Source organism: Octopus bimaculoides, chromosome 11 (genome assembly GCF_046866305.1).
Source record: "Octopus bimaculoides isolate indiv1 chromosome 11, ASM4686630v1, whole genome shotgun sequence".
Taxonomy (NCBI): Eukaryota; Metazoa; Mollusca; class Cephalopoda; order Octopoda; family Octopodidae; genus Octopus; species Octopus bimaculoides.
In genome coordinates this window covers 40,829,447-40,848,261 of record NC_142938.1, presented here as the reverse complement: position 1 = coordinate 40,848,261, position 18,815 = coordinate 40,829,447, and the positions used below count along the sequence as shown (strand labels likewise).

Sequence of the window (18,815 nt, the reverse complement as noted above, 5' to 3'; positions counted from 1 at the left end):
GTAAACTGTTATCTCTCAGCTATAATCTAGTTGATATTTTTTTTGATTTTTTAATATACTTTTATTTTTGAATGGGATAATTGTTTCCTTCTTTTCTAAGCAAACCGTCAAATTTAGTCCAAATACCCTGTATATTGAGATATATAATGTTACAATAGAAACTGCAGAAACTACTAAAAAAATTTTAGCTTTAGTTTATGTTTTAACACCTCCAACCTCACTTTTGAAGTAAATTAAAACCAATTGAAATTTAATCCGACTTCTGTATTCTAAATAATGTTAGTTCCCTTTGTCATATTATTTGTTTCTTGCATCACCTTGACAAACATGTCATACTCAATCTTTTGCAACACTTGATACTAAATGGTTTAGCATTTAGATTATCCAACCTAGAAATTCTATCATAAACTAATCAAAAAAACTGAACTAAGAATATGTTAAGCAGCTTAGTTAACATGAAGCTTGTCTTTGATTATTAGCATCTGATTCACAGTTCTAGTCAAAGTATTTGTCAGGAATCCAATAGTCTTGCGCATTGATATGTATAATGGATTCAGGTTAGCTACTAATGAGAAAAGAATTATATTTCAAACACTGGTTGATGAATAGATTTAATGTAAAGGAAGTCCTTATTGGATTAGTTTCTTAATACAGATTACTCATGTTTCAGTTGTATAGATTTTGTGTGGAATTTCTAGGCTAAAATGGCGAGAAGAACTCTGCATCATCATCATTACTGATGAGGTGACAGAATTGTTAGTGTCAGAACAAATACTGTAAAGTATTTGTTCTGGCTCTTTATGTTTCAAGTTCAAATCCCACTGAGGCCAACTTTATTTTTCATCCCTCCAGAGCTGATAAAATGCAGTACCAGTCAAGTACAGGGGGTCAATGATAGTGACTAATCCCCTCCCTTCAAAATTTATGAGCTTGTACCAAAATTAGAAACCCTTATTATTATTATTGCTGTGATGATGAAGGGTAGGTAAAATCATTAGAGCATTGGACAAAATGATTTGTAGTATTGCTCCTGGTTCTTCTGAGTTCAAATCCTGCTTAGGTCAACTTTGCCTTTCTTCCATTCAGGTTGATGAAATATTGTACTAATCTAGTATTGAGGTTGATGTAATTAACTTTCCCTTTATCCTCAAAATTGTTGACTTTCTGCTTCATAGAAATAATTATTATTGTTGTGATAATTATTTAGTCATAGCATAGATTAGAGAATGCTGCAAAACAAAATAATATTTTGGTTTCTCTGATTGTATCTGCTTAAGTCATTTTCCAAGGTGTAAGACTGGTAGAAGCAGCCACAACCAAAACCTCTTAGCACTTTTTCTTGATGTATGCATCATCCACTTGTATTAATGTCCATTCCGCCATAATCAGGAAACATACAGAAAATTCTAGAAATTTGAATATTTGCAAGTTTTACTCCTAAGCTCTTTTGCTCGTGGTAACTTTCAACTACATATATATATATATATATATATATATATATATATATATATATATATATATATATATATATGTATATATATATATATAAAAAGTGGTAGTATGTTGTCAACTTAATGTGACAGTCCCATGAAAGTTTAGGGTGTGGAAGCAAGGTCTAAAATCGAAGGACTTTAGAGTTAACCTAGCAAAAACCAAAATCTTAGTAAGTAGGAAAGTAGACAAATTACCAATCCCCCAAAGTAGATGGCCCTGCTCAGTCTGTAGGAAAGATGTAGGTAGAAATTCCATAAGATGTACTCAGTGTAAGCTATGGGTGCATAAGAGGTGCAGCAATATCAGAAGAAGGTTAACAAGGAAAGTAGTTTTTGTGTGTGGAAGGTGCACAGATACAATTAACACTAAAAATGTACAGAAAATAGACTCCATCAAATGCCAGAGGGAAAAACTAGAAGTTGATAGCTTCCATTACCAGTAGCTGGGGTGGATCCTCTGAGAGCGTAGCTGCTAGAATAAGAATAGGTTGGGCAATGTTCAGAGAGCTCTTACTTCTGTTGGTAGCAAAGGGCCTCTCACTTGGAGTGAAAGGCAGATTGTATGATGCCTGTTTGTGAACAGCCATGTTACACAGCAGTAAAACATGGGCTGTGACTGCCAAGGACATACATGGGCTTGAAAGAAATGAAGCTAGTATGCTCTGCTGGATGTGCAATGTCAGTGTGCATATATGACAGAGTGTAAGCATCTTGAGAGAAAAGTTAGGCATAAGATATGGTGTGCAAAAGGGACGACTGTTGGTATGGTCATGTGATGCATATGGATGAGGACAGCTGTGTAAAGAAGTGTTACACTCTAATGGTTGAGGAAACCTGAGGAAGAGGCAGACCCAGGAAGACATAGGACAAGGTGATAAAGCATGATCTTCCAACATTGAGCCTTACAGAGGCAATGACTCATGGTAATATCCCGTGCTTGAGAAGACCTGTTGAGCCAAGTGACATCATAGTTGTGGCTGTTGTTAGTGTTATTTTCTTACTACCCACAAGGGGCTACACACAGAGGGGACAAACAAGGACAGACAAATGGATTAAGTCGATTATATTGACCCCAGTGCGTAACTGGTACTTATTTAATCAACCCCGAAAGGATGAAAGGCAAAGTCGACCTCGGCGGAATTAGAACTCAGAATGTAGCGGCAGACAAAATACCGCTAAGCATTTCACCCAGCATGTTAACGTTTCTGCCAGCTCTGTCAGTGTTGCGTAACTAGCACCCCCGCCTGTGGCATGTAGAAAGCACCTTCCATGTGCTGGGCCTCGCAAAGTCAGTCACAAACGACTGAGACTTTTGGCAATATGTTGTACTTGAGAAGAAAACCCATCAAGCCAAGTGAAATCACAGTCATGGCAGATACTGGTGTCATGCAACTAGCATCCATGCCAGTGTCACATAAAAGCACCTATTACACTCTTGGAGTGGTCGGTGTTAGGAGTATCCAGCTGTAGAAACCATGTTAAATCAAACTAGGGTCTTGTGCAGCCCCTCAGCTTACCAGTCCTGGTCAAACCATCCAACCCATACCAGCATGGATAATGGATGCTAAATGATGATGATGATGATGTATTTATATATATCTATATAAAAGAGTGAGTGTGTGTGTGTGTGTGTGTGTGTGTGCATGATTGTGTGTGTATGCTCCTTATGCATTCAAAAACTGAGTTGCTGATTTTGACGTATGGGGTATCAAAAAATTCAATAATCTTTCGGCTACCAAATAAATTTTATTTTCATTTACATATTTTCTACGTTATCTAAACAACCATCTTTAGTTATTTGAAAGACACTGCTCTACAATGATCAGGTTTCATTAGTAAGTGAAAATAGTTTCTCACTTTCAATTTAAACCAAAATTACTAATTGTTGCATTACAGGAGTGACGCTATGTGAATAACGAAAGCAATGTTTCTCCAAATTAGTCAAATCTGTACTATAATACAGAAAGCTGCTTATTATCTATCTATATATATAAAGGCTACCAAATGAACTATGTTTTTGGCACAACAACTCTTTTTTACAACTGAAATAACATCGGAAACAAGGTTGGGTCGCACAATGTTGAGGTCATTTTCGGGCAATATTTCAATTTGCTTCTAATGTATCACTTTCGTTTGATGCTTCATGCATGCATAGAATTCTACTCAGATAAACATTTATGAAAATGTAAGCATAAATATTGTATTCAAATAAGCCATAACCAAAAAAATTTCATTACAAGACATCCATTTCTCTATATGTTATGAGGAAATAGTCACTCATTCTCTTTCACATGCACATGCACACATACATAAAAAAAAGATGTATGCATATGTATATGAAAGATCATGTGTGTGTGCATGAGAAAGAGAGAGGGAGACAGAGACAAAGAGAACAAGTGAGTGCCACTTACACATACACACAAAAAGATACATACGTGACAACACATACCTTCACTCACACATTCTCTCTTATGCACATGCATACACACACACACACACAAACATCCATTTAATATACACATACACACATCCTTCACTTTCTGCTCTCACTTCAAGGCAAATGTCGCCTTTTCACATTCTCCTCTCTTTCAATTTCTGCACTCTTCAAAATATAAAGAAATAAAAATCTTTAACAGGAATTAACAAACGATCATATGATCAAGTTGAAAATGTTACTGCTTCCAATGAAAGAATGCCATAAAATAACTTCCTTTGGCACTCACACTCTAGGAAACACTTCTGTATGAATTATGTTATTTCTTGCTTTGTGCTAATGCAAAATTACAGTTCAAATCCAATTGAAATCACCTTTTTCTATTGTGTAATATGTGTTTGTGATGAGCATATTTAAAAACCTGATCTTCGATATAAACTTAAAAGGAAGTTTTCCCAGAAATCCTGTCCTTTACCGGTTGTTTTTAGCATGTCTGAGGTAATATTTGCCCCATCCCCCCATTTTTTTTTTTAAATGTCTTCTGATCCTTATGTTTTCAATACAGGAGATTAAGATTTCACCCCAAAAACACGTTCTCCATATTTTAATTTTCTCCCTTTCCACCCCAATTTCTTCATTTTTTACAGAGTGCAAATCTTTAAAAATTTTCTTCTTCCTTTTTTCTTAAAGAAACCCTAAAATCTCCTTCCCAAACATCCACCCACTATACATTAGCTGTGCTTATTCTGCCCATAAGAAAGGAACAAATAATACAATGTGGCTCTAGGTCATAAAACCTGGGTAACGCCAGGATGCATTGCTAGTCTATATATATAAAAGAGAGAGTGTATGTGTGTGTGTGTGTGTGTGTGTGTGTATGTCCCTTATGCATTCAAAAGCTGAGTTTCCGATTTTGATGTATGGGGTATCAAAAGATTCAGTAATCTTTCGGCTACCAAATAAATTTTATTTTCATTTAAATATTTTCTACATTATCTCAACAACCAGCTTTAGTTATTTGAAAGACACTGCTCTACAACAATCAGGTTTCATTAGAAAGTGAAAATAGCTTCACACTTTCAATTTGAACCAAAATTACAAAGTGCTGCATTACAAGTGACGATGTGTGAATAATGAAAGTAATGTTTTTCTGAACTCGTCACATCTGTACTATAATAAAGAAAGCTGCTTATCATCTATCTAAATATATTGGTCATCTCATAAGTAATGTGGTTTTTTCAATTGCATGAACTAAAAGTCAGAGTGGGACAGGATAAACTATCTGTATTAACTTGCTATAAAAGCAGGTAGTAATTTTACCTTGTCCTTATTCTTAGTGCGAGTTTTGAAGAGTGCAGTTCGATTTTAACAGTTATTTTTTCAAAGCTGTAATGAAAATGACAAAGGAGTATGTTCGGCATATTTTGCTTTATGAGTTCAATAAAGGCAACAATGCAATGGAAAGTGTGAAGAATATTAATGCAGTATATGGGGATCGGACAATAAGCGTAAGCCAATCTCAACCAGTTCCAGAAATTCCAAGCCAGAAACTACAGCCTAGAAGGTGAGCCTTGTCCTGGAAGATCTGTAGAGCTCAACAAGGATGTCTGGCAAACCCTGGTGGAACAAAATTCCATTGTAGCTGTTAAGGAACTAGCAGAGAAGCTTGGATTTGGTCATTCAAGTCAGCGCTAGAAGAAAAATGACCATCTTTGGTTTCAAGACAAAAGATGTTCTTCCATTAGGATAATGCTCAGCCACATACAGCAAGGATAACATTCCAAAGGCTTGAGCAGTTTGAATGGGAAACAATACTCCACTCACCGTATTCACCGGACATTGCCCCATTTGTTTACTATTTATTCTGTAGATGAGGTCAGAACAGTACTGGAGGAGTATTTTTTGTTACAGACATTAGTTTTCAAATTGATATTATTTGGACGAGTGATGTTATGTTTATCTCTGCCATAAAAAAATAATGCCTTGAAGCTCAGTTTGATCATGTGCAGGTCAGTAAAATAAAAATACCTTACTTGAAAAATGGATAAGAGTATTTGACTGTATCCAACATGGAAAGAGTGGATTCAAATAAAACGATGATACTTTAAGAGTTACATTTATTATTATTTTGCTGCCACTAGAATGTAATAAAGCATTCATATTTAACCTTTTAGCATTAAAACTGGATATATCCAGCCCAAATATCCTACTTGGCCAGATCCAGTCCCTCACACATACCCTACAATGTCATTCTAAAAATAAACTACATCTTCAAAATTTTGAAGCTACAAAATGCTACATGGTTAATTTTCTAAAATGTGGATAAATAAGCATTACATTTGATAAATTAATCTGAATGCTAAAGGGTTAAGGTATATTCATAATGAAGAAAACTAAAGTTTAAAACAAAATACAAGAGCTAAAATTTACAAACTCAAACATTTCAGATTGTTAATAATCCAGAGAAATAGCAAATGATAAAATACACATACACACTGTTTAAATAGCACATATATAATTAAGAATTTATTGAGTCTTTTAAGTTTATTTTTATTTACTCCATAGATATGTAATTTTCAAAATAAAGGACAAAAAAAAAAATATGTACAGTTACCATTCATTGGTCAGTAATATAGATTTTTTTTTTTAAGCCAGACATTTTCAATATTGGAAAATGGACCCTCAGATATAGAACAATGTGAGATTCTTATGCAGTGCAGATTACACCACTGATATAAAACCTACACATCAAAAATAGTCATAGCCAATCGTTTCATCAGTTTTCTCTGCTGCAGCAACTACTTTTAAATGCCAGAATACAGCTGTTAGACATAATTGTTAATTATCTGCTAACAACAATTACCATATACAATCTATTTGAAATGTAATGTTAAAGGTTAGTTTTCAAATATTCTCCCATATTATTACAATATTTAAGGTGGAAACAGGTGATATATATAGCATGTTTTATAAATTCTATGGCCGATAAGGCAAAAGGCTTGTATGTTACTGCAGCCACATAAACTAGGTACTTGACCCATCAACTGGTTCCATTCCAAATCCACAGCTGAGTGGTTAGTATTCACAATAGCCAAATATCACTTTACATTTTTTGGCAAAGAAAATGGCTATATAAATATATATATATATATATATAAATATACATATATATATATATATCAATTTATACTGTTTTACATCAATATTTTTATATTCACAAAGGTAGGGTGGTAAAACATAAATAGAAACAGAACCTTTATTTTATCAGTCAAGCAAACTGGATCAACATAATTGTTATTGTAAGATGTGATCATACAATCAAGAGTCAAACAGCCATTGTACCTTACATATGTGTGTGCATGTATATAACAAGTGAGGATAAATATTCAACTGTAACCCCATCTAAAATTTCTATAACAAGTGAGTTTTGAAAGGATCCCATCCTTTAACTATCACAGATTTTGGATTGTTGATTTGTGTCTTAGTTAATATTCCAAAGAGGCTGTAATCTGTTTTTGCATGATTTATGAAACTTCTGTACAATCTGCTGACAGTAATTCTGGTTTGGATTGTATACATTCCATTTCATAAAATGAATTAAATAGAAATATTTTCCGTTTGTGTGCATGTGTGTGTGTGTATCTGCATCTGTTACTTCAAAAGTAGAATGTATATACCCATCATTACACAACTCAGTGCAACAGGTATATGAAGCCGTATGCCAATCACTGATGCTGCAAGTAAAAAAAAACAACAAATGTTAGAGACGTATTGTAATTAAATGGCAATCTGTGTTATGTTTATATTTAGTGTTTGAGAATCAAATTTTTATGTTAGTAGATGGGGATAACATTTTACAAATTTGGACAGTTGCGTGTTGTGTTTTTACATGTCAATGACCTTTCTGCAGCTAATTATTTGTGAAATCAAAGACCAACAAAGTTATGTACCTTGTCTAGGGGTACAAATCACTACAGTAACAATATCGTTTGAAGCTTCAATCATAAGATTTACACAATAAGGTATTAAAATAGCTTGCTCATGGGCAATTCAAATAAGCTGCAAGTATTTTGTTTTGTTTCTTGGAAGAACACATTCCACCAAACTGCAAAGTAATGTTCAGCCTCAGACTAGAATTTCATTGTCTTGGTTCTCTTATCATTGGACACAAACATTGATATTGATTACAGGCAATCTTTCATGGCTGGTGTGCAGCAATGCATCATGTATAGGAGGATACCTGTACATGCTGAGTTTAACAACTGTTTCACACAGGTTTTCCTTGGTCACAAGTGACTCTAATAATGATCAAACTTTCATGCTTACAACCATATATTTTTCTTTGCATAATATATTACACTTAAAATATAGTTGTTGAGTGTTTAAGATTCTGGACTATACAGTTCACAACCTGCCTCTGGTACTGGCTGATCTACTAGAAACCTCAAAATATTTATTAGAGTTCACCTAACATAAAAGAGATATCCATTTCTACTTGCTTCAACAATTCATGCAAGTATCTGCATTTGTAGAACAGTGCAATGTATCTTTTCATGGAAAAATTAGTAAAAGAGTGTCATTCAGAAGTGGGTCAGTATTCGCTATTTAAAACAGAATAACAAAAACATGATTCAAATTAAAATACCAAGTATAAAAGTTTAGGTAATGTTATATGCTAAATTTTTGAAGTAAAATTATATCAATTGAGTGGGCAGTACTTCAATAAATTAAAGATACAGTAACTGTACTGCTTATTGTATATTGGAACTAAAAACATTATTCTGCTTGTTTCATCCAGCTTAGATCAGAAGTCCTCAACCCTGAAGATCATAACCCTACTTTATTGCATTTGTATGTGTTAGTGTATCGTGAGAGGTATTACTTTATTCATCTTTCATTAACCATTTCATCACTGTATTTATTTTGAGATGCTCTGTGTTTCTTTCAATTACTTTAAATATAACAAAGAATTTAGTAAAATAACTTAGTTATCATTAAGCTAGTGTTAGGAACATAAATTGTGACTAAGGTTTGGTAGAAGCTTTTAATTCAAAACTTATGAAAACAAGACATTTGTACGCAGAGCCAGAGCCGGTTTCAGCCAACAAAAGATACTCTAGTTTAAGATTCAAGTGTGTTTATTGATTAAAATAAAATAAAAATAATGTTTTAATTTTATTTGATAATTGATTGGAAATAAAGTATTTTGATGTGAGACCACCATAGCTTTTGAGAAACTGAAAGATGTGGTTTTAAAGAAAATATTGGGAGACAGTAGTTCAGATAAAAAATAGTAACTATTGCCTTGTGAGAGTTGTTGACTGGTTAACAGTAGAAAGGAAATCCAGCTGTACAAAGTACATTTGTTTTAACAATTCATGTTCAAATTTTCAAAAGAGGGGAGGAGTGAATCTTAATTTCTTATATTACAAAGGGTAAATTATTAGTAAACTTGTTTGTTTTAGGCACCTAATAGTAACTTAGTAAAACTAACAAATAGAAGCATCATTCCATATTTATGTCACCTTGTACTAAGTGTACCACTGCAAAATGAGCCTCAGCTGAGTTGATAGGATGCCAGTATATTATCTCAAGAGTTGGCAGTTCATCTCCTGTATCAAACAAAGATGATTTAAGGATGCAATTCACCTATTTTTAAATATTTACCATAAGATAAGTAGTTATTGCACACTTCTGTATACAATAGAATGTAGTATTTCTAATGTAGGTATCTCTTCATTAAAATGGCCAACCTATGTCTAAGCTGCCTCACTGTAGTATCTATGCAAGTTATTATAAAAGTCAATTTGCAAAATATCTAGTGACACTGAAATTCTGTACGAAATAGTTTAGAAATCAGGTCTTAGTTTCTTAATATATTTTACAGAGTACAACATTCAAATACAATGTACCTAGTTTTGCTGATCTAGCCCCAAAATGTTAAAATATTCTAAATTTCAAAGAAATAAATAGGCCTTGCTTTAAGTCACAGCTCATCAATAGATATTTTCATGATGACCTCTGTTTAGCTGGGTGTTCATCTCAGGTCTCGTTAATTTAATTAATTATACCAGTGTGCCATTGACACTTATTTCATCTAGTCTAAAGTAAAACTCAGAATCATAAAGATACATATGCTTTAATGCTGAAAGATCATGTATTTTTTAGTGAAGTCATTAACTATAATAGGACAATCATGCTTGGAACAAATATAACATTTTCACCAACCTTTATAGAAGATTCCAAAAACACCCTTCTTCTCTGAGAGAAACCAATTCTTTAGACGAGGGACTCGGCTCATATAAGCACAAGTACAAATGACCAAAAGTCCAAACACCAGCAGACCATCAAATGAGTAAACTGAAAAACAGTGAAAATAAAAAAAAATCATTCTATAATTCCATTTCATGCAAGACTCGTGGATTGCATTGATGATTCATTTAATAATAATAAAACTAATAATTCTTTCTACTCTAGGCACAAGGCTTGAAATTTGTGGGGAAAGCGGGTTGTTGATTACATTAACCCCATTGACCTCAGTGGAATGTAATGAATGAAATGCCACTAAACATTTTGCCCAGCATGCTAATGATTCTGCCATTCCTCCACCTTAATAATAATAATGATGGCTTCAAATTTTGGCACAAGGCCATCAATTTTGGGGTGGGGGTAAGTTGATTACATCAACCCCAGTGCTCAACTGGTACTTATTTTATCGACTCCAAAAGAATGAAAGGCAAAGTCAACCACAGCAGAATTTGAAATCAGAATGTAAGGACAGATGAAATGCTAAGCATTTTACACAGGTCCATCCTGAAAAAATAAAGTACCAGTCAAGTTGATATAATCAACTATTCTCCTCTCCCAAATTTCAGGCATTTTGCCTATTTTTAGAAATGGTCTTACAAAATCTTTAGAGTATCATCCAAAATGCATTGCAGTATTTCTTCTGCATTGAAATTGCGCCAAAGGCAACTTTGTCTTTCATCCTTCCAGAATTGAGTACTAGGATTGATGTAATTGACTAACCTCATTCCCTAAAAATTGTCAGCCTGTGTTGAAATTAGAAATCATTATTTTAGGTTGGTAGTTTGACAGAATCATTAGAGTGTCTAGGCAGTATTTATTCCAACTTTTTTTAGGTTCTGAGTTCAAAACTCACCAAGATCAACTTTGCCTTTCATCCAGGTGAAATAAAATAGCAGCCAACTATTGGGTGGGGTCAATGACATCAACTAATTTCCTCACCTCAAAATTGTTGCTTAAATAAGAAACCATTATTATTATTATTATTGTAAAGATGTGAGCTGGCAGAATCATTAACACACCATGCAAAATGCTTGGCAGTATTTCTGTGTTCAAATGCTGCCAAGGTCAACTTCGCCTTTTATTCTTCCAGTGTCAATGAAATAAATCTCAGTTGAGCACTGGGATCAATATAATCAATTAGCCTCCTTCCCCCGAATTTCAGTCCTTGTGCTTTAGTAGAAAAGATTATTATTATTATTATTGCAATAACTTTGCTGAGGTAACCATCAATGATAATAATTGTTGTAAATCATATTTGATATAATAAGCATCATGGCTGTGTGGTTGAGAACTTCACTTTTCAACCAAGTGGTTCCAAATTCAATCTCACTGCACAGCATTTTGAGCATTGAATCAAAATAGTGTCTGTCCTATTAGCGAAATTTGGTAGATGGAAATGCTGTAGAAGCATGCTAGATGGATTACATCTATTTTGGGATGGTACATTTAATTTGTCATCTAGTTTAACACTTCCACCTGGTTCTTGGATGTCTTTAGCAAAGTACAATCTGTTCCAAGTATTCAAACCAATTTCCCAGTCTGAAGATAACTTATTCCCTTCCAACTATCAGCCTTCAGAGATCCTGATAAAGGTCATAGGTTCTACTATTCTTCCTCTAATTTATACTTTTTAAAAAAAATGTTGGTATGAGTTTGAAATATAACATCACTTCATGGTTAAAAAAAAAAATTTGTATGGTTTTTATTAGGAAAAAAAAAGCATTGCCCATGTCTTTTGCAGACTTGCTAACAAATGAAGAGGTTGATATGGTTTCAATCTTGCTCTTTCATCTGCAAGACTCAATACTAATAGTCATCTAGTATGTCATAGTCATTGAGGGTTGTTAACATCTTATATTTGCAAGATTTGGGGCTGAAAGTCTGCAGTGGTGCTACACTGCAGCAGGTGCAACTCCTTTTTAGCTGAGTGAATTGGATTAACATGAAATGAAGTTTCTTGTCTAAGAACAGTTCATCAACTGGTCTGGAAATCAAACTCATGACTTTAAAAACATGGGACCAACAGCCTAATCATTAAGCTATGCAACTTCAAATGCTCACTATGAAGATCTGAGCTAATCACTTGCTCCCTAGTTTTCCTTACTTATGGGTTCAATATGAGTATTTGAATGCATAATGTTAATTTTCAATAAATGTCAACATGAGTTGTTTACTTTTAGGTCCTGTCTAAATAGATTCCACCACTAATCCATAACACTTCTAGTATGTACAGTTACTTAGCATTATGTATCCGAACCTAAGAAGCCATATCTCCTGCATATATCACCAATGTTTCCTGATACTTAGCTACTTTACAATTATCTGCATGAGCTAACATGGGCGCTCGACTTGCTAGAAATAGAAGCTAAATCTCTGCCATATACACCCTACTGTCTTGAAAAGGGATAAACACGTTGGATAATATAGTCTAAAATATGTAATGTCCACAAAAATTACAGATGGTCAAATCCGGAATGTTATTGAACACAGGTCTACTTAGACGGGACCTAAAAATAAACAGCTCGTGTTGACATTTATCGAAAATTGACATTATCCGTTCAAATGGTCATATTGAATCCGTTCGTTACAGACACTATTCATGTTTCAGTAATACACTTCTTACACTAAATATATAGCATGGTTTGATCGTTTGATTTTTCTTTTATTTTCAGTTGTAAAAACAGAATAATATTTAATGACCAACCCGCAAAAATCGGCCAATATAAAGATCCGCACCGGTTAACGAAAAAAAGAACACAAAAAAACCCAGCCTGCTGGGTGTTAACAACTGTGTAGGAAAGGAGTATGGAAAAAAATTGCGCAAACGAACCTGGGGGTAGGTGGGGAGAGGACTTTCGGAAAATTCACAAGATTTGATTTTCCCCTCATAACTTTCAGGAAAATGGATACATATTGGGGGGAAAAAAACCCAACACCCTCCCCTCCCAATTCTACGGCCTTGGCCTTCAAGCAGGCTATCCATATGCTAGAAATAACAGCTAAATCTCAAATGAGCAAGACCATTTTCAGTTCCACAAACACATGTTTTGCACTGGTCAAATGATTCTCTTTAATTTCAATTTGTCACAGTATTTCTTTGTTATTTTTACTTTTCTTTTTTCAAAAGAGCTTGCTGTTATTTCTGCACTCATATTTTTTGTAACTTTCAAAACAAAACAAAAAAAGAAAAAAAAAAGAAAAGAAAAAGGAAAAAAGAACACTTTAATTTCACATGAATTACTTTGTCATATTACTGCGGGAAATTACTCTGAAAGAAATCCTTGCAGAAAGGAGAGTAGATTGATTACATATTTCTTTCATTATGTTATCGCAGTTTTGTGAGATTTGGCTGTCATTTCTAGCATGTGAATAGCTTACTTGAAGGTCAAGGCCGTAGAATTGGGAGGGGGTTGGGGTATTTGAAAAGAAATGTTTGAAAAATTGAAATTTTACAAACAATATTTTTTCAGAATCGGATTTTCTATAGCCGAAAACGTGGGATTCCGTAAAAAAAAAAATCAATATATATCCATTTTCCTGAAAGTTATAAGGGAAAAATTGGATCTTGTAAATTTTCCGAAAGTCCTCTCCCGATTCCCAGGTTCGTTTGCGCAATTTTTTTCATATTCGTTTTCTACAGTTGTTAACACTCAGCATGCTGGTTTTGATTTTGTTCTCGTTAACGGGTGAGGATCTTTATATTGACCCAAAAATCTAACTTCACGAATTAATCCAACACATAAAAAAAGTCTAAAACAAAAGGAGAATTCTTCGAAAGCTGATTCAATTTATTTATAATATAAAATTTAGCCTTAAATTATATAATAACTTTGCTATTGTTGTTCAGACTCAGGTCAGCCATACTCGAGAAGACCCAAGATCAAAGATATTCGCACCTTTACTGTCTTGTGCTTTATTTTAACATGGTGTATTTAGGAGTACATTATCCAATGTGTATTTCTTATTTTTAACATGCAGGGTATGATTTTAAGATCAAGCGCGTAAGTACAGGGGTGCAGAACCTGTAGCAGAGCTAACCTCTTGCCCGCAAGTGAAATTTTGCCCACATTCAAATCTGAAGCCGCCCACTGAGGAAACGTTTAATTTACAAAACTCAAACAATAACTTCACATGAGTTGCATATTTATAAACTTGTACAATTTAAGCACCCGTAATTTTTCTTAACAGAGACACGCACCAAAAAGTTTTTATGCACTTGTAATTCACATAGATATTAAAAATTTCCTTACTCTCAAAGAGCTGTAGTTGGTTCGATTAATTCGTTAGCTATGGCCAAAGGTATGTAACTCTAAATATTGACAATCTATCGACACTCCACCAATATGAACACTGACATATATATACACACACATATATATATATATATATAAACACCTATAGATGTTGACAACTTCCATTAAACATACTGACAAGCATTTATGATTACACTTACACTAGTTCCTACACTTTCAACGTTTAAGCATTATTACATACACTGATATGTTTACATAGGTGCCTATAAACTCACACTAAAACCGATTCCAAATGTCATTTCAGTGGACTGTATTATGAAGAAATTAAGAACAAGGAAATTAGCTTAAAAAACAACAACAAAAACAAAAGGAAAACTTCAGGTTCTACAAACGTTACAATCGTCCTACTAATGCAGACCTATAACCAGAAATTATCGACTGCGATAAACTGTTATATAATAGGAAGTTGTTTGGATAACGAAAAAGAAAAAGGTGAATATACTTCTTACTAAACATACCGTTTGTCATAATGGAAAAGAAGTATTTTCTCGACTTGAAAGAAATATCAAAACACTGACAGCGTGTCAATATCAGGTGAAATGACAAGTGCGCATGACAAGTTTTCTAGAATTACCTCCCCTGATTCAATGAGTTGCTTAGGGATTTATAAAAATGTTCAGATGTTACACGCCAAAGGTTGAAACAGAAATATATAAGATACAAAGGATATTGCAGTATTTTGAACCGGACTTGATTTTGAATTTAAATCCCACCAGAGTCAACTTTATTTTTCATCTACTCAAAATGATAAAAAACTAGTTTTTAACCCCAGGTCAACTCTGAACCAGCAGACTTAACTCTTTTCAATTTTGATACAAGACCAGCAATTTTGAGGCGAGAGGAAGTCAATTACATCTATTCCAGGGCTCAAAATTTTATCGACCTCGAAGATATGGAAGGTGAAATTGACCTTGGTGGGACTAGAACTTAGCTCATCAAAAGCCAGAAGAAATAGCGCAATGTATTTTCTTCTGACGCTTTAACGATTCTGTCAACTGTCCACCTCAAGACGAACATTTTTGAAGGAAGAGAATTATTGTATAACATCAACCCCAGTACTTGACAGGTATTTTATCGACCCTTAAAAGGTAAAATTCAAAGTTGATTTCGGCGGGATGCAATTTTTCCTGTGGAGGAGTGAAGGGCAACGTCAGGACCAGGACAGCCTCTTTTTTTAACAACCTCTTCGTGAGGACATTGAAGTGAGCGGATGGGTGGAGGGAATTTCAGAGGGAGAATAGTTACTAGGTAGGGATCAGGATGGTGTACGTTTGAAGATATATCTAACGAGTTCCTTGTGAAGTGAAGCTGTGTACTCTGTTCTGAATTCGCTTTGAGCATTCTTATTTTTGTTTCTTCTATAAGCTATTTCGGCTCGCAGTTTATCTGTTGTAGGGATATATTTCCTTTTACTTTCTTGCCTTTCTACTGCCAACACTAACGATGGTGACAAAGTTACGTAATAGTAATGATGTTTTGAGACCATTTGTTAGCAAAAGTGATGTAGTGGCCTGGATAAAAAAGGTGAAACTCAAGGCAAAGTTGCAGAACATTCAAAACGTGGCTAGTCTTATGCCATATTATTTAGAGAGAAGCACCTGAATCTGTATCTAGAGATAGATGAAGTGGATCAACTGAAAGTCAAAAAGATTGAAGAGCAACTGAAGGGTGCATATACAGAAGGAGAATCTAAAGACTACAGCAAACTTGGACGAATGAGATGGATGGGTGACTAAGTTGATGACTAGGTAAGCAAGATGAGGAGATTAAGTGGGTTAGCTGGGTTTACCAATAGGGCGATGGAGCAGATTGTGAAGCTGGCTTTTATGACAGGAGTCTTCGATCATATCTCAGTGAGGTTGCAGCAGCTGCCAGACATCAACACAATGTCGTTTAAGGGACCATACTTTAGGTGTTGGGATCTGCACATGGTCAGAGATAGGAAAGAACCAAAATCTGAAGTGATGTGTTACTGATGTTCCCAACCCAAGCACATTGCTAGTTATTGCAAACCGGAAAATGCTGGAAGGAAAGTTACTTCACCAGCAGCTTCCCCATAAACTGATTAGAGGTGCACTTAAGTTCATTGCCTGTAACAACGGTGTTGGTCAGAGGCAAAGCATCTATGTATGCAATGCATATACTGCATGTCTTACATTTTTTCCAGGATAAATAATTTTTGTGTAATATAAAATTAATTATTAATTTTTATTATCTTCATTGTACTCATGATATTTCTTTTTTGTACTTCCCGTCCCTCCATTTCTTAGTATAGATTGTAAATAATCGATATCATTCACAAAGTGTAAGTAGAGAAAGTTCCTGTTTGCTTAGCAAGAAAAGCAGTGAATTAATTGCTTTCCTATTCTGTTCTTTTTGAGAAGGGAGCATGAAAAGGAGGGATGCAACAACAGAGTGGCAGGTTAAAGAAGGTAAAGCAGAATTGTTTTCTGCTTGTCTTTCAGTCATAGTCTATCAAAAAGTGGAGGCACAATGGCCCAGTGGTTAGGGCAGCGGACTCGTGGTCGTAGGATTGCAGTTTCGATTCCCAGACCGGGCGTTGTGAGTGTTTATTGAGCGAAACACCTAAAGCTCCATGATGCTCCGGCAGGGGATAGTGGTGAACCCTGTTGTACTCTTTCACCACAACTTTCTCTCACTCTTACTTCCTGTTTCTGTTGTGCCTGTAATTCAAAGGGTCAGCCTTGTCACACTGTGTCACACTGAATATCCCCGAGAACTACATTAAGGGTACACGTGTCTGTGGAGTGCTCAGCCACTTGCACGTTAATTTCATGAGCAGGCTGTTCTGTTGAATGGATAAACTGGAACCCTTGACGTCGTAAGTGACGGAGTGCCAACAACAACAGTCATAGTAACAAAAAGGAGTGGTGTAAGTTTTTTATTTTTTAATAATCTATTATTCTTTTCAAGAAGGGAGTGTGAAAAGGGGACACAAAACAAGTGGGAGGTCAAAGAGAGAAAGGCAGAGAAAAACAGAAATTTTACAGCTTGTCTTCAAGCTGTACCAGCTGATATGCTATCAATATGTTTTCTGAAGTGGTGTTTTTACTGCCCTGTACAGCAGTAATCAAAGACTTGCCTATTCAAAGGATTTCTTTATTTGATAAATTTAGATGACAAATGAGTGTTTAGTCAATTTGCATGCCTGTTTTATTCTGGTTTATTTTGTACAATTATTTGATACCGAAGAGTATATACTGTTTTTTTTTTTAATATTTAACCCATGGAGAGTATTCTTGACTCTTTCTTAAAACAAGAATTCAGTCATGTGACCACTGCATAGAATTTTCTTCTTGACTACTTCACACATGAAGTGAAAAGAAGCAACCAGTAAAGTTTATTTTTTGTGATTAAAAAGTAGTTTTTATCCATTTTTCCATACCAATGCTTTAAAATTTAATTTCAGATATTTAAAAAAGGTTATGTAAAAAAAGTTAAACTAGCATCTAAATTCTTTGCTAGAATAAAACTTCCATTTATTGAAAAAAATTATAACCCAGTAACATTTTTTCATACTCTCATTCACCCACCCCCACCTCACCTGGTAAATGAGTCAATCGGCTAAGTTTCCTCTCTACTTTCCTGATCTTTTGCAACAAGATGCTTTGAAGATGAGAAAAATATTATCATTCTTGGAAAAGAGAAACCAATGCTTGAACCAAAGTGGGCAGCAAGGAATGTTATTATTTTGAAAAAGAGGGAGGGTGAAAGAAAACAGAGAGAGAAGTATCCATGACATGAGGTAGAGGGAATGTAATTGTAACACTTTCATGTGATTAGTTGAAGGGAAAGAGAGGAGACAGAAAGAGAGGATAAGGCAAAGAGGGAGAAAGAAAGAGAGAGAGAAGCATCCATGATGTGTGGTAGGGGGAATGTAATAATTTTAGCAGAGAGGTGAGGTTAAAGAAAGGTAGAGAGAAGAAAGAAAGAGTGGAGAGAAAGGTGGGAAAGAAAGAGGGAAGATGATGGTGATGGTGGTGGTGGTGGTGGCAGTAGTGACTGGATAATGAAAAGAGTATTTTTTAAAAATTGAACTAAGTTTTTTATGTCACCTATCACTTAACACATACATATAAGTGAAATTCCATGAAATGTTCATGCTTATTTACATAGCAGTTATATGCAATTTAACTAAAGGTTGTATCATATGCACAGGATATTTCTTTTGTTTATGGGGAAAATGGGAAAATAATGAATATTAATTTTATGAACACTGTGTATTAAGTCTATAAAATTGTGCAT

General features: G+C 34.5%; 1 protein-coding gene across 1 annotated transcript; it reads right to left on the bottom strand.

Annotated features, from left to right (window-relative positions):
- Positions 1 to 6,425: 6,425 nt before the first annotated feature.
- Positions 6,426 to 15,143, bottom strand: LOC106870566 (protein kish-B). Its single transcript, XM_014916695.3, has 3 exons — positions 15,008 to 15,143; positions 10,156 to 10,287; positions 6,426 to 7,661 (listed from the first exon to the last, which is right to left on the bottom strand). Exons 1-3 carry the CDS (start codon positions 15,015 to 15,017, stop codon positions 7,579 to 7,581), a joined length of 225 nt encoding a protein of 74 aa, XP_014772181.1. The 5' UTR covers positions 15,018 to 15,143; the 3' UTR covers positions 6,426 to 7,578.
- Between the last annotated feature and the right edge of the window lie 3,672 nt (positions 15,144 to 18,815).